We start from the raw sequence: 14,251 nt of genomic DNA, 5'->3' as shown, positions 1-14,251 counted from the left end.
TCGCATCATCGATGAAGTGACCCGAACTTTCCATCACTTTAACCATTTTAACCTCGAAAACCAACCCTCCTACGAGACCTCCCTCTTGCGACCTTTCCTTTCTTTCAACCAAATCAACCCACAAACGAGCGAAGGAATTCTTGCTACGTACGCGCACTTATCGCCGCGATGGCTTCCAACACCAAGTATCAGCCAGCTCCTCAGAGCGACCCCGACGACTACACCCACGCGCCCCCCGCCTACGCTGAGGGTTCGGCTGCTCGCGATGAGACCCAAGGCCTATTTGGTGCGCCCCGCGATAGCGAGGACAACCTTCCCGATGATTTCAAGGTAGGAACAGATACGTTCGATGCAAGACGAATAAGGAAATGCTGACATGACGGTGTCTAGTTCGGCGGCTCTGTGGCTGAGGCCACTGTCGATATCCGCAACCAGTTCGTTCGCAAGGTCTACACCATCCTCACTGTCCAGCTCCTCGCTACTGCTGGAGTGAGCAGCCTCACATTCTTCAGCACTGGTTACAAGGACTGGATCCAGAGCCACCCCGGTGTCGTTTGGGCTTCGGTAAGTTGTCACTAAGTAGCGAGATCATGAAAGTGAACGACTAACACATTTACAGCTCTTTGGTGCCATGATCTTCATGGGCTTGACCTACTGGAAGCGCAAGTCTTACCCAACTAACCTTCTCTTCCTCTCGCTCTTCACCCTCGCCGAAGCCTACACCATCTCTGTCATCGTATCGTTCTACAAGACATCCATCGTTCTTAACGCTGTCGTTCTTACTGCCGGAATCTTTGTCTTCCTCACTCTCTTTGCTTGCCAGACAAAGTATGACTTCACATCATGGATGCCTTACCTCTTCGGTGCCCTGTGGGGTCTCGTTATCTTCAGCTTCATGGCCATGTTCTTCCCTTACAGCTCTACCGGCGAGCTCATCTACGGTGGCCTTGCTGCTCTCATTTTCAGTGGCTACATTCTCGTCGACACCCAGCTTGTCCTTCGTCACCACCATGTCGAGGAGGAGATCGCTGCTGCCATCAGCCTGTACCTCGACATCATCAACCTCTTCCTCGCTATTCTGCGCATTCTCAACAGCCAGTCTAATAACTAAGCGATACCGACCTGTAAAAGTTTAACGAGGCGTAGACACGAGACCTGTGGATCGATGACTCGGTTCTTAACTTACATCACTGTGCCACCAAGATTGTGTTATGCGAGCTGTGTCTGATTCAAGAGCTATCTTAATTGTTGTGTTACAGAGGGTTTCTCTAGTCAGACTATGTTTTTTTCCCTGGCGTTTCTGGAGAAAGTTTGGTTTCCTTCACTACGCGTTAATTGGGCTGTCTAAGCAGCTTATACTCAGGACAGGATAATTGATAGTCGTCATCATAAACCTAGATATCATGAATATTTCCAAGTAACAACATCTAGCAAGTGTTTCGGAGTACCACAGTCGTATTACAAAAAATATTGAATTTATTTGATATCAGCATTAGAAGGCCACTAGAAAAAAGAAACAATCAAAGTTATGTCGCCCAAGAATGGACAACGATGTACGCCCAATACAAGTCTAATATGACCACAAGATGGCACCAGGACACGGCAATATGTCCTATCCGCCAGTCGTCTGCATGCATCGTATCGTAGCGCAAGGGCGTCTTCATCCCTTTAAGACACTCCCCGCACGCTGCGTCCCTACAACAGCCAGATACATAATGACCCTCCCTTGAGAATGCTTCTAAACAATGGGTAGCCGCCCACCTTCAGTTTTCCAGGGAAACTGTTTCCAGATGGCATGCCCAGAACCGTTTTAAGAATAGCAGACGTTTAATGAGTGAAGGAGGGCGGCGAAGAAAAAAGAAAACGACAACTCAATTGTTCAGCAGCAGGGGGAATATTCTCATCTTTCTCTTCAGTCGTGGGAGAGGAAAAACCAACGCCAGCAATAGACAATAGTCCAACGTCGCATTTTTGAAACACCGCAAAAGACCTCAATGTGAAATGATAGGTCTAGTTGAGTGGCTCCTCGCCATTGGGCTCGGGTGTGGCATTGGCCTGAGAAGCAGCCTCTCGTTGCATGCGGGCTTCGATCTCTCGGAGCTGGGACTCGCGGGCCAGCAGCTCTTGTCGCTTTTCGTTGATCTCGCGCTGCACCTTGAGTTCGATCTCGCGGAGCTTCTCCTCCTCTCGTCGGAGCTGCTCTTCCTTGAGGCGCACTGACTGAGAGGCAAGATCCTCAGGGTTCATTGAGCTATCAGCACTAAAAATAAGTCAGTCGGCTGTGGTCAATATCGGAGACTTTGGTAAGAACTCACTTTCCAGAAGCACCCTCGACGCTCTTAGACAGCTTCTCGGTACGGTAGTTCTCGTACAAGAAGTCGTGGGTGATTTCCTTCAAATCAGCCAAGTGGCTGTGAAGCAGGGCAGATCGAATGGCAAGGAAGTCGGAGTGACGAGGGTTGTCAACCTCGACAACACCCCAGGGGTAGTGACGAGCGCGAACCTTGCGGCCACCAATCTCAACAACCTCCTCAGATCCAACGATAGCGAAAGGCATAAGGCCACGGAGCTCAGCGTTCTCCTCAACGGTATCCTCATCGTCCTCCTCAATATCGTAGGGGAAGTTGTAGACGGGAATGCGGTAGTGCTCGATGTCCTCCATAACCAGCTTCTTGGACTCGGCGAGCTCGGCGGGGGTGAGCGAATCGGCGCGGCCAATAACGGGGATAACGTTGACACGGGGGGCGAGGCGCTTCATGAGCTCGATGTCGAGTTCTCGGAGGCTGCAAACGTCAGTCGCGTCCGAAGAATTAGAAGTTTATAAAACATACCCATGACCAGTGGGGGTGATAAAGTAAAGCATGGCGTGGACTCGGTTGTCTCTGAAGCGGGGGTTACGCTTGATACGAGACTCCTCGGCAAGAATATCATCATATTGTCTCTCGAGGTAGCCAACGATCTCTGAGAAGCTGGCATTGGGTTAGCGGAGGGGTAAAAACATGGACTGCGATACCAGCTTACCTAGCCTCGTTGTCGATCTGGTCACCAAAGCCGGGGGTGTCGACAATTGTAAGGGAGATGCGAGTGCCCTCCTCGTCAAGCTCGAGCTCTATAGTCCAATTAGTATCATGTATGCACGCAACGATAATTAGATGTACATACCAACAGTGATGGGCTTGATCTTGACACCGTCCTCAACGTGGGCGCTACCAGCATCGTCGGACTCCTTATGATCGAGAACGCTCTTCCCGCAAAGTGTGTTGACAAAGGTGGTACGGCCTGTCGATTGTAAGCTTGACGTACTATACTATGTATTAATCGCAGCGAGGCCATTGCAGCTGTCGTCGCAGCGATTCTCGCTAGGGGCCACGTACCAGTGCCTGAAGCACCGCAGACCATCAGGCAGAACTGAATACCCTTCTTGACATTCTTCTTTCGACGGATCATCTTCTATTGGGGAGTAGGGGTTAGCGAGCTGAAATTGAAATGGTAGGCGCGTCAAAGTTTTGGTCCATGGAATCATGTGGGCAACTGTAGCTTCAACGGCGGTGGCATCCACACGATAGGACAGGACAGGACCGGAGGAGAGATAGCACATACGCCCATGGACGACATCTTGAAGATTGGATTCGCGAAGTTAAGGTGAAGCTGAGGAGATACGGCAGGAATAGATCGAAGGTACCAAACGTCGAGCAACGACTCAAATCGAGTATGGTTTTGCTTGCGGTGGTTGAAGTGGAAACTTGGGGAACCTGAACCAAGGGGAAAATGTTAAAGGAGGCTAGGAGGAGCCAGAGCCAGGAGAGAAGGATACGGGTCGTGTTGGACTTGGGTTGCTCAAGGGGTATGGGCAATTTCACACCTGGCCAATCGTTCCTCCTCTAAGATTCAGGGGAAGTGCCTAAGCTAGAGTGCCAGTGCGAACAAATGCCAGCTGGAGCAAAGCAGGTGCACCCCTACCACTACGAAATCCACACTGCCATTGCACCTCAGCACCCTGTAAAGCCAGACCGCCTTCCCGCCCAAGGGACCACTAGCGGACCCTCAACGAGCCTTGCTTGCTGTGGCGCTTGCTTCAACAGGAGCTCATTCTTTTTGTTTCATCACGTGATATCATTCTTCTGTTCGTTAGAATCTCTCGGCAATGATAAAACAACCAAGGACTACTTTAGTCCTGGATACTTTAGATAAACTTTTGATATTTTGCGATATAATAAGGAAGTTTCTTGAGTAATATTAAATAATATTAGGCAGATTGTCTTCTCCCTAAACTTAAAGTCAAGTCTTCAAAGAGCCTGTTCTTATGTTGCGCCACAATACATTGTTGGTATCTGTGGCTGATGTAAGGACTGTGGCTGTTAGGTACCGTGACGCGGTTCGACGGGAGTTGTCCAGTGGATGAGACATAGTAGACAGACAAGAGCTACTCTAACATCGAAAGCTCACTTTTGTCCATGCTCCTGTTTTTGAATATAAGACACATTACTACCGTTGTTGTTATGCAATTTTCTGTTCATTCATAGATTTATAACTGTTTCTCCTAAGCCTCTCCGCAGTCCAGATCAAGCCTCAGTCACGCAGGTACAGGCTCTACTCATCAGTGGTGGATCTATAAGCGACATCAAATAAACCTACATAATAAGTACATAAGGTTTCGGCGCCTTCGAAATGTTATTCATTTCATGGTAACATTCCCTGGTAAACTTCATCAGTCAATCATTATTGCTCGAAACTTGTTGTTTCTCGACATCATCAACATCACGTTCGCCTCAGCTTTGACTTACCCCTCTCAGCTCTCGCACCGGAAACACTAGATCCGTACTGTAGGCCGAGACTGAACTTGTACATATCAACCCATTCACGATGAATGTACGGCCACCGATCGAGGCTTCTAGTACTGAAGCTGTACTGTCAGTGTCTTTCAATAACGATGCAAGTTGCTTTTCTGTAGGCCTAGGCTCAGGCATCTGCAGTAAGTCAACTTCTACAATCCTATGTGCTTCCCTTCACTAACACTCGGCTCAGTCTTCCACACAAAATCATGTCTTCTCAAGGCTTCGAGGGGTATGTCCATCATATAAAGTTTATACACGCACATCCTCACAGCCTCATAGATTTCAATGCTGGCATCGGCCTCGTTCAGATGATGGGAACTACCAACTACCTTGCTCTTGTTGGTGGCGGCAGGTCACCCAAGTTTGCCATGAACAAGGTAAGCCATCACGGCAAACTGCCTAGCTCTTCGCTTACCGGAAAATAGGCTATAATATGGGACGACATGAAGGGCAAAGTTGCCTTGGAAATCACAGCATTGACGGCAATTCGCGGCGTCCAACTGGGTCGGGAGCGCATTGCTGTTGTCCTTCAGAATAGCGTGCGCGTCTACTCGTTCGCCAAACCTCCGGATTTACTGCATGTATACGAAACTGCAGACAATCTCCTTGGTCTTTGCTGTCTTTCTGAGAAGAAGCTTGCCTTCCCCGGCCGAACTGCTGGACAGATACAACTCATCGAGTTGGCGACCGGGAATGTCAGCATCATTCCGGCCCACTCTTCAGCCCTCAAGGCCATCGCATTAAGCCCAGATGGCGAACTTCTGGCCAGTGCAAGCGAAACAGGTACACTAATCCGTGTTTACGCTACAAGCAACTGTGCAAGACTTGCTGAACTTCGGCGTGGCATTGACCCTGCGACTATCTTTTCTCTTGCCTTCTCACCCTGTGGAACGATGCTTGCCTGTACCTCTGACAAGTCCACCCTTCACATCTTCGACGTACCGCATCCACGAAAGCCAGGAATGAGCCGAAGTCAACAGCTCGGCGCTTCTGGATCAGACCCAGGCGACGGAACGGGGAAGTGGGGTATCCTCAGCAAGATTCCACTGATGCCTCGAGTCTTTTCTGATGTCTACTCTTTCAGCTCAGCACCTTTTGAGGCTGGTGATGAAGCTGCTATAGGGGGCATTTCTTTCTCGGAGAGCACTGTTCTAGGAACATCACGGCCACCAAAGGGCGTTATTGGCTGGATCAGCGATGATAGTCTTGTTGTTATAGGTGCTGGGCATGATGCACGATGGGAGAAGTTCATTATTGTTGACGGAGAAGATGGAAAGCGACACTGCGTAAGGGAAGGCTGGAAGCGTTATTTGGGCAACACATGAGCCAAGTGAGGCCACTCTACAAGGCAAACTAATGATCACAGCGGATATGACTCTTAATGCTGGGCAAACTTGGGATGGGCGTTTGAGGGGTTCAGGATAAGTAGAGCTACTTTGGACCGAGTGAAATATTGTTTTACAGTATAATGTGCTTTAATCGTCGCGCCGTCGTGGCGATCGACTTCTACTCCTTCTCCTTGATGTTTTCTCCTCCTGGTCTTCTTCCCTACGTCGTTTGTGCCGTGACTCGACATGGTCTTCTTCCCTATGCCTTCTGTGCTCTCGATCGCGGTCTCTCCTCCGATCTCGGTCACGATGACGGTCTTCATCGTCTTCTTTTCTCTCCCTTCGCCTATCTCTGTCCCTATCGCGTCTCCTTTCTCGGTCTTGGTCATCATCTCTGTGTCGTCGGGAATCCTTATCACGGTGTCGGCCCTCTTTGCCTTCGGGAGTCTCGTCTCGTCTTGATCTACGGTGCTGGTCTTCTTCGCTTCCATCTCTCCTCGATCTATGTGACCGATGATGTCTGTGTTTGTGTTTTCGATCCTTCTTTTCTGCTTTGCGTCGTGCCTCTTCAACTTCCTTCTTCTTCTCCTCGATCAGGAAGCCCTTCATGGGGTCGTCGTCATCATGGTCCTGCATCAGAAGCGCAAGTTCTCGCTCTTCTGGTAGCATCGGCCGCTTCACTTCCTCCTCGCTACTCTCATCTTCTGACAGCGCTTGCCCCTCTCGCCTGAGCATGTCCTCCCAGCCGACCTTGAACTCTTCGGGGTCTTCATCATCCCGCGCTTTGTATCGCGCATGGTCGACACTGATCATGCGACCACCAATATCCGCTCCGCCAAGGTTGTCAACGGCTAAGTCGGTACTTCTCTGGTCCTCATACTTGAGCCAACCAAAGCCCTTCGACTTGCCAGTCTCTTTGTCGCGAGCCAACTTTAAGAAAACAGGCTCCCCAAATTGTGAGAAAATCGCTATTACATCGCCTTCGGATAATTCGTAAGGAAGACCGCCAAAGTAGACGTAGGCAGTGTCTCGATAGTCTGTGTGCCAGGAAGCTTCTGGAGTACTGAGTACACCTGTTAGCTCGGATTCTGGAAATGCTGGAGAGGAAAGCAAGTACTCACATTCCATTCTCTATCTCTTTCTTGTTCAGCGCCTGGATTGCGCGTATTTTGTTCATGGTGTGTCTTGCGCTGCTTCTTGCGCAGCCTTGTGAGTGTCGCAGAATTTATAAGGTACAGAGTAATGAAGTCGCATTTATTGTCAGAATATGAGACGTACGTCCACTGAAGCTTTAGGGAGTCCGTGCGCTAAAGCTGCAAGAGCTGCAGTGCGCGCGTAGCTCTTTTTGGCGGGACAATTTCCGGACCGAACACTAAAATGACGGGGTGTTATCCAAGTGCCAATCCATCCACCCATTGGAATTGGTACGTGGTGACCCTGGCCACGTTCATCTTTGATGAAAGACACCGGTCGACGATATCTACGTACCACGAACTGCCCAGGAAGTTGAAGCGACTTTTTCGAACCGATTATCGACGGTTGGGATACTCACGATCGAGCCGAGAGCTTGCATCATCTTCCCTGCTGTCGTTGTTGTACGCAGAGCGAAGATGCCCCTACGACAACCTTAAATCTCCTTTAGCATTATCGAATCAACACCAAAACGCGTACTGTCCCTCTACTCAGACGTCGATCTGAGGCAGGCTTGCCGACAACCTCTGCCCTCTTTCGCCACGGGAGATATACTCATGACCTAACGCACTGCGATCTTATACGACAATTTGTTGACCAGCGAGCTCGGTGAGCCAACAGCCGGGATCATGGCGGCCAACACCAACAGAGTATCGATCTATACAACGGGCTCAGGAGATTCCGAGGGCCGCGATGGCGAACAAAAGAAGGATCTTTGGACATCTATGCTAGAGTCTGTTGCCAGCGCCAAACGACTACCGGAAAAGAACCTCATTGTGCTAGGTATGTGGTAACTTAGTAGACAGCTCGGTCGAAGAGCTAGGTAGCTGATCATGAGCCTTCGAAACTCAGGTGGCACTCCCGAGAACCAAAGAGAGTTCCTCGAATCGCTCTCCAGCTCCGAGCCAAAACGCAATGCGGACCGGCTTAAGATACCGCCGATTGCGAACAACTTTGCGCTGGGCTATACATACTACGACGTTCTCGACACCGACCAAGACGGTTCGTGCATCCACGCCCAGATCAGGCTCAGAACGATGTACTAATGAATTTAGATACTCTGGCACGAGTTTCGCTCTACTTCCTCTCCCAACCTTCCGCCGAATTTGCGTCTCTCGTTGCACCCCTCCTTACCCCTGAAACGATCCCCAATACCTCTCTTATCATTCTTCTCGACTGGTCACAGCCGCATCTATGGCTACGACAAATATGGACATGGGTTCAGGTTATACAAGAGGTCCTCAAAAAGGTCGACGCAGAACAACATGCCATCATGGAGGAAGTCATGTCAACTTGGAAAGAAAGAGGTCGAGGAGGCGCAACAACTAACCTAGATGGAACACCATCGGCTGCGGCTACCGGCGGTGATGGAGATAGTGCACTGCCTCTGGGAAGAGGAGAATGGGAGGAGCCTCTAGGTCTTCCACTTTGTGTGGTGTGCCAGAATGTAAGGAACTGTCTCTCGCGGCCTGCGATGACTATACTAACACATGCAGTCCCAAAAAATGGAGTTTCTTGAAAAGAATCAGGGTTGGAAAGAGCCGGATTTTGACACAGTATTACAATATCTGCGAACAATTCTGCTGAGACGTACGTTGGCCTGTTTCCAAGCCTCTGGTCGAAATGTTAACAGTCTCTAGATGGTGCCTCTCTCATTTACACTTCACAAAATACGCCTTCTCAGCTACCCTCTCTCATTCACTCAACCCTTGGAATTACCTCTCTTCTCAAGCGGCACCCACTAAAGCACAACGTTATCGACCGCGACAAGATTGTCGTCCCAACCAACTGGGATTCGTGGGGCAAAATTCGAGTTCTGGGGGAGTCTTTTGACCCGGAGCCTGTTTCGAACACATGGTCTCAAGATCTCGGCATTGATCTTTACTCTATGCCCTTTGATGATGCAGACAAGATAAGCGACAAAGAAGCAGAAATCAGGAAACTAAACAGTGCCATTGCGCGGTACGAGGGCTGGTGCCGCGATCCCAATAGTGGTGGTCTCGCAGTTGTTGAAAATGCCATGCACGGCGAGAGGTGGATCACGGTGGAGAGTGACGACACCCAGGAGTTTCTTGAGAAGCAGCTCAAGATTCTCGAGGTATTCAAGGCCAAGTTGCCAGAGAAGGGCAGCGACAATGCCATCGTTCGCAGCACTCGTCACATCGACTACACTGGCGATGAGACAAGCATCAGCGAGCACATTGGCCCTGTACAGTTCAATATGGGTGGTATCCAAGTCGATGCTGATGATATGTTGCAACGGCTCAAGGTAAGACATGGCCACTTCACTACTCTGAATAAGTTGCTGACATGAACAGGATCGTAATGCATTTAGCTCTTCCCCAAGTAACGAAGAGGAGGAGGCCGATACACCTGCTGCGAACATGGCCAAGGACTTTGACAACGAGCAACTGCAAAGCTTCTTTACTGGATTGATGAACCGCAAGGGCACTGGAGATACATCTAGATCTTGAGAAAGGAGCAGCAGATGCCCACACAAAGAATTATGGACGATCCCCTTTTCTTTTCAAGATATTGTATTTGTCGAACCTTTGTGCTCAGTGAGCGTAACGGATCAATATTTGGGGAGGGGGCGGTAGCCGATGTAGATTAGATACCCCTGAAATGATAAATTTGATAATATCCCACGCGTATTTACAGAGTGTAACAAAAACCTTACAGTCTATATTTATTCTGTATTCAATTTCACTCATCAACTAGTTCCTAAAATGCTGTGCGCTGTTCAGAACTCCTCTTTTCCTAATATCGCCCGTCCCTTAAACGCCTTGGGATGACTGTGCCGACTCCAACAACTCGCACACTTTATGTCCTAGTTATTTAGATGCTTTGATAAGAACCACCATCCTGGGCTGTTTATGTTCAACATTTCATTTCGACGTCTCTCCACCCAATCTAGCTGTGACAACACCTTGGAGTAAACCAGGGAAGAGCCAAGGATGTTGCACCACTTCCACTTCAAACGCATTTATCGTCTGACGAGCTTTGGCTGCCAAATCGTCATTCGAACGCAGATTCGCGAGGCGGAATAGATTAGCTACGCTGACGGCGTTGGTTGATGGTAATGACGTATCCATACCATCCTTGAGGCGGAGAATTGTATAAGGGCTATTGGCTTGAGTGCTGAAAAAGGCACCATCGGCATCATAGAACAACGAGGTTTGGGTTTCTAATGGCATGGTCAGCGGGGTGTGTTTATGGGAGGGGAGTTGTGACGACTCACGCTGTAAAATGTCAGCAAATTCCAAATATTCTTGGTTTCCTGTCAGTTCGAGAAGATCCAGGAGACTTTGGATCATATAGGCATAATCGTCTGCAAACGCAGTGTTTCCGCGACCTCCAGACCATATCCTGTATAGGATTCTCTCATTGCCATCCCAAAGCCTTTCTCTGATGCATGCAGCCGCCTGCTCTGCGATAGCCCTACACTTGAAGCTTTGTTCTGGCCTCAGTGTCCTCAGCGCCGATGCTGTCTTGGAAAGAGCTGATATTACGAGGCCATTCCAGCCTACAACAATTTTGTCGTCCAGTTCAGGGCGCACACGTTCCTGCTCCCTTCTCTTTCTTAGAGCTCGTCTTCCTTGTTCAATATACTCCTTGACCTTTTCCACGGGCGTGCTGAATTGGATGCTCAATTGTTCGATGGTGCTCTTAACCCTGAGAATGTTCTGGTCAATAAAGTCGTCGTTGGGGTCGTTTTCCTCCTCGACATTTCCATCTTGATTGACATTCCAATAGGACGCTAAAATAGGACTCATATGGCTGTCAATCTCATCAAGGACTGAATCAAATTCTCGCCGCGTCCAGACATAATAGGCGCCCTCGCGCTTCTCCTTGTCACCTTGCCTATAATAGGAGTCGGCGGCTTCACTTGAAGCGAAACCACCCTCAGGCAGAACAACGGGAGACGAAGTAAGATACTCAGCAAGCTCAAGAACAACGTCCAGAAACTCGTCCTTTTCACCTCCACCACTGACCTTCCACGCGTCAATATATAGAGAGAGCAATTGCGCATTATCAGCCACAAGCTTCTCGAAGTTAGGAATGCTCCAATCCGCTGTGACGGAGCAGCGCGAAAACCCAGTGCCTCCAATATGGTCATGCAGCGCCCCATCACGAATGTGACGCATTGTATCCAAAGCAATTTCGGTAGCATGTTTGCACTCGGCCTCTCCAACAACATCCTGAACAGCGCCTGGTGACTTCAGGAGCCCCAGCAAAAATGCCAGCTTGGGTGGTGTCAGGAACTTCGGTGCCAGGCCAAATCCACCAAAAACAGGATCAAATGTGCCGGCGATATGAGTATAAGCCTCTTCCAGCTGATCCAAATCTAACTCCTCTGAAACTGCAGTGCTCTTCTCCTTGGTAGCGCCTGCATGGCTCAGGGCTGGTGCTCCCCATCCAGCCGGACCTAAAGCTGAGGGTGCCGAAATACTCCTTGTTCCCAAGGTACCCTCGGCCGCAAATTCCTTGAGCTGGCCAACAACCTCGGTTGCCTCCTTTCGGCATCGGGCTTCCTGATCGATCCAAATATCACGAACTTTCTTAAAAATAGTCAGAGAGTCGAGTACTTCTTCGGTGCTGTCGTCACTGAGATGCCTTCGTCCTGCGGGCCCGAACCAGTAGGTACCACCAAAAACTGGCTCCAAATTGGGTGTAAGGAACACATTCAAGGGCCATCCACCAACGTTGCTGACAGCTTGGACGTAATTCATGTAGATGGCGTCTAAGTCGGGGCGCTCCTCTCGATCGACGATGACTGGTATGAAAGACTCATTCAATACAGAGGCAGACTCTGGGTTAGAGAAGGTCTCGATTGACATGAGTCGACAAACTTGTGGCCGTTAGCAACACAGCGCAAATAAAATTCGCTTCCAAACTAATCATCACGCAACTTACAGTGGCATGCCTTGTAGCCGATATGCATGAAGATAAGCTTGTTCTCCTTGCGCGAACGCTCGACTGCCTCGTCGTCCAAGAGCTGCCATGAAACTAGGCTTTCTGCCTGGCCCCGGATGTATGGGCTCTGGCTAGCAGCCGCGCGGTTTCGCAAAGGCGCGAGGGGTTTTGGTAAGCTCGAGCTTGACTCATCGCCACTGACGGGCGTAGAGCGCATAGCTATGGCAGACGCGGTGAGTTCTGAAGCTACCATGTTGCTGCCTTGACCTGGTTTGAAGAGGTGTATAGTCGATTGCGACGCTGTTGCTGTTGCTGTCGTCAAGCTGCGGGAAAAGTAACTCGGAACCAAGCACGCCTTTGGTGGGGAGGGTTGGAGCTGGTTATAGCGAAGGGCTATGTGGTTGTTTTACCTCCACGATAGCGATAACGTATGGATATGATGATGTAAGAGCTGTAGCTTGAGATCTTGTCGAAGCTACCTTATAGCTCGATGCTGTAGCGATGGTGAGATGGAAGACGTAAGCGAAAGAAAGGCATGTGAGTAAGTCTGCCGGAAAGAGGGCTTCATAGAAGTGGTTAAGCACCCGCTAGCGAAAGATTAGATTGAATGGGGGAAGCTTTCCGACTTTTGGATGGATTCCCATAGAAGCCAAGTACCTGCTGGGCTGAGAGGCAAAGACATCGGCGGGGTCGTGTCTTCCATGCTCGGCAGCAGTCGCGGGGCATCCAATACCAGACGTTTAGCGCCCTTTCCGCCTTGGGTAAGGTCGAGGGGGTTGGTCCTGACGACATGCTCTTGATGTTGGCTTTCATGAGTCAAGCATCGATAATTCCGTCTTCTCTGAGTCGTGTAGGGTGTTTCGACCTGAAAATCAGGTGCCGCTTGGGTGTAATCAGACTGCCGTCGTCTATTAGTGTATCCGTATACAGTTACAGGGTAACAATGAGTGTAACGCTGGCAAGCTAAGTACGGCACTCGGCTAGTCAACATGAACTGGGACCTTTCACCTCACAGCGCGGATAAGGGTACGGATATTGAGAATTCATAAAGCCCATGTTATTTCAGAAACTTTCCGTGGAGCCGGGGTCTGGATTTCCATATCTCTAGTTACAGATAGATACCTAAGTAGTTGTTCGGTTTGTCGTCAGATGTTAGCCTATCTTGCCCATGATGATCGTGTCAGTTCAAGCTACCCTAAAGCAGACTGAAATTCCGTTCCCATCTTTCTCGCCAACGAATATCATATCCCACCAGCCATTGAGACGATAAATCAAGGCTTGTAAGAGTCTGTTGGTAAAACTACTGGTGCCTCTAGCGCTTCAACGCATACAAGAGCCTTTTTGGCTCGGTGCTGTTTGTGTCACCCCAAACGCAGGTACACATCTGGAAAACGAGGATGATGATAGTACGGTGCCACGAAGATAACAATTAGAAAGATACATGGAAGAAGACCTAAGTTATCTATTGGATTCAAAAGCGGGAATGGCTAAGCGATAGTAGATTGTTTATCTACAGAAGCAAAGTACCTTATGATGGCGACATGAGTACGACGAATGAGGAAGCAGATCTGAGCTGGTGTCACTCACTAGTCGATCGGATGGACGTGGTAGAAGAGGTAAAGAATAAAATACAATACAATGTCTCTGAATTGAATCAAGCATGATTCGGAAACATGAGCAGGATGTGCATCAAGAAAATTCTTGCACGAAAAACGTCAGGTCATGTGTAATATTGCGTTTACTGCAGTGTATAACTGGCCTTCAATTCCAAGCTTGAGTTTCAAGTGGATTCGTGAATCAAATCTGCCATACTCGGCTGTTTCACACTCTCCACTGAACCACGCTAAAACGGCAGCTAACTTATCGATAAGCCGATCGCGGAATCCCTGCAGCTCTCAATGAACTTAGAGCTTTGGCTTGTTGCCTACTTCTTTCAACCTTCTTCATCTACTCATCCTCTTGAATAGCCAGCGCGGCACC

At 49.4% G+C, this 14,251-nt stretch overlaps 6 protein-coding genes across 6 annotated transcripts; 3 read left to right on the top strand and 3 right to left on the bottom strand.

Moving 5' to 3' along the window:
- Positions 1-168: 168 nt before the first annotated feature.
- On the top strand, positions 169-1,111 carry FMAN_03125 (related to C-term. of A.nidulans regulatory protein (qutR); the record flags this gene model as incomplete). Its single annotated transcript, XM_041831902.1, has 3 exons — positions 169-330; positions 391-564; positions 620-1,111. 3 exons carry the CDS (start codon positions 169-171, stop codon positions 1,109-1,111), a joined length of 828 nt encoding a protein of 275 aa, XP_041682419.1.
- An 899-nt stretch (positions 1,112-2,010) lies between these two features.
- On the bottom strand, positions 2,011-3,615 carry FMAN_03124 (putative CDC11-septin; the record flags this gene model as incomplete). Its single annotated transcript, XM_041831901.1, has 7 exons — positions 2,011-2,260; positions 2,316-2,783; positions 2,832-2,969; positions 3,022-3,109; positions 3,163-3,279; positions 3,375-3,450; positions 3,601-3,615. 7 exons carry the CDS (start codon positions 3,613-3,615, stop codon positions 2,011-2,013), a joined length of 1,152 nt encoding a protein of 383 aa, XP_041682418.1.
- Positions 3,616-4,863: 1,248 nt separating this feature from the next.
- On the top strand, positions 4,864-6,160 carry FMAN_03123 (putative HSV2 Phosphatidylinositol 3,5-bisphosphate-binding protein; the record flags this gene model as incomplete). Its single annotated transcript, XM_041831900.1, has 4 exons — positions 4,864-4,972; positions 5,026-5,064; positions 5,115-5,212; positions 5,261-6,160. 4 exons carry the CDS (start codon positions 4,864-4,866, stop codon positions 6,158-6,160), a joined length of 1,146 nt encoding a protein of 381 aa, XP_041682417.1.
- A 150-nt stretch (positions 6,161-6,310) lies between these two features.
- FMAN_03122 (related to RNA-binding proteins) lies at positions 6,311-7,340 on the bottom strand (the record flags this gene model as incomplete). Its single annotated transcript, XM_041831899.1, has 2 exons — positions 6,311-7,226; positions 7,285-7,340. 2 exons carry the CDS (start codon positions 7,338-7,340, stop codon positions 6,311-6,313), a joined length of 972 nt encoding a protein of 323 aa, XP_041682416.1.
- A 643-nt stretch (positions 7,341-7,983) lies between these two features.
- FMAN_03121 (uncharacterized protein) lies at positions 7,984-9,828 on the top strand (the record flags this gene model as incomplete). Its single annotated transcript, XM_041831898.1, has 6 exons — positions 7,984-8,137; positions 8,207-8,356; positions 8,410-8,801; positions 8,851-8,944; positions 8,995-9,623; positions 9,673-9,828. 6 exons carry the CDS (start codon positions 7,984-7,986, stop codon positions 9,826-9,828), a joined length of 1,575 nt encoding a protein of 524 aa, XP_041682415.1.
- A 414-nt stretch (positions 9,829-10,242) lies between these two features.
- FMAN_03120 (uncharacterized protein) lies at positions 10,243-12,524 on the bottom strand (the record flags this gene model as incomplete). The annotated part of the gene is made up of 3 exons (XM_041831896.1): positions 10,243-10,541; positions 10,596-12,206; positions 12,272-12,524. The coding sequence occupies 3 exons, from the start codon at positions 12,522-12,524 to the stop codon at positions 10,243-10,245; spliced, it is 2,163 nt and encodes a 720-aa protein (XP_041682414.1).
- Positions 12,525-14,251: the final 1,727 nt, after the last annotated feature.

The sequence above is a fragment of the Fusarium mangiferae genome, assembly GCF_900044065.1.
Source record: "Fusarium mangiferae strain MRC7560 genome assembly, contig: FMAN_scaffold006, whole genome shotgun sequence".
Lineage (NCBI taxonomy): Eukaryota > Fungi > Ascomycota > Sordariomycetes > Hypocreales > Nectriaceae > Fusarium > Fusarium mangiferae.
Note: the sequence above shows the minus strand (reverse complement) of the source record. Positions and strands in the feature narration are given on the sequence as shown.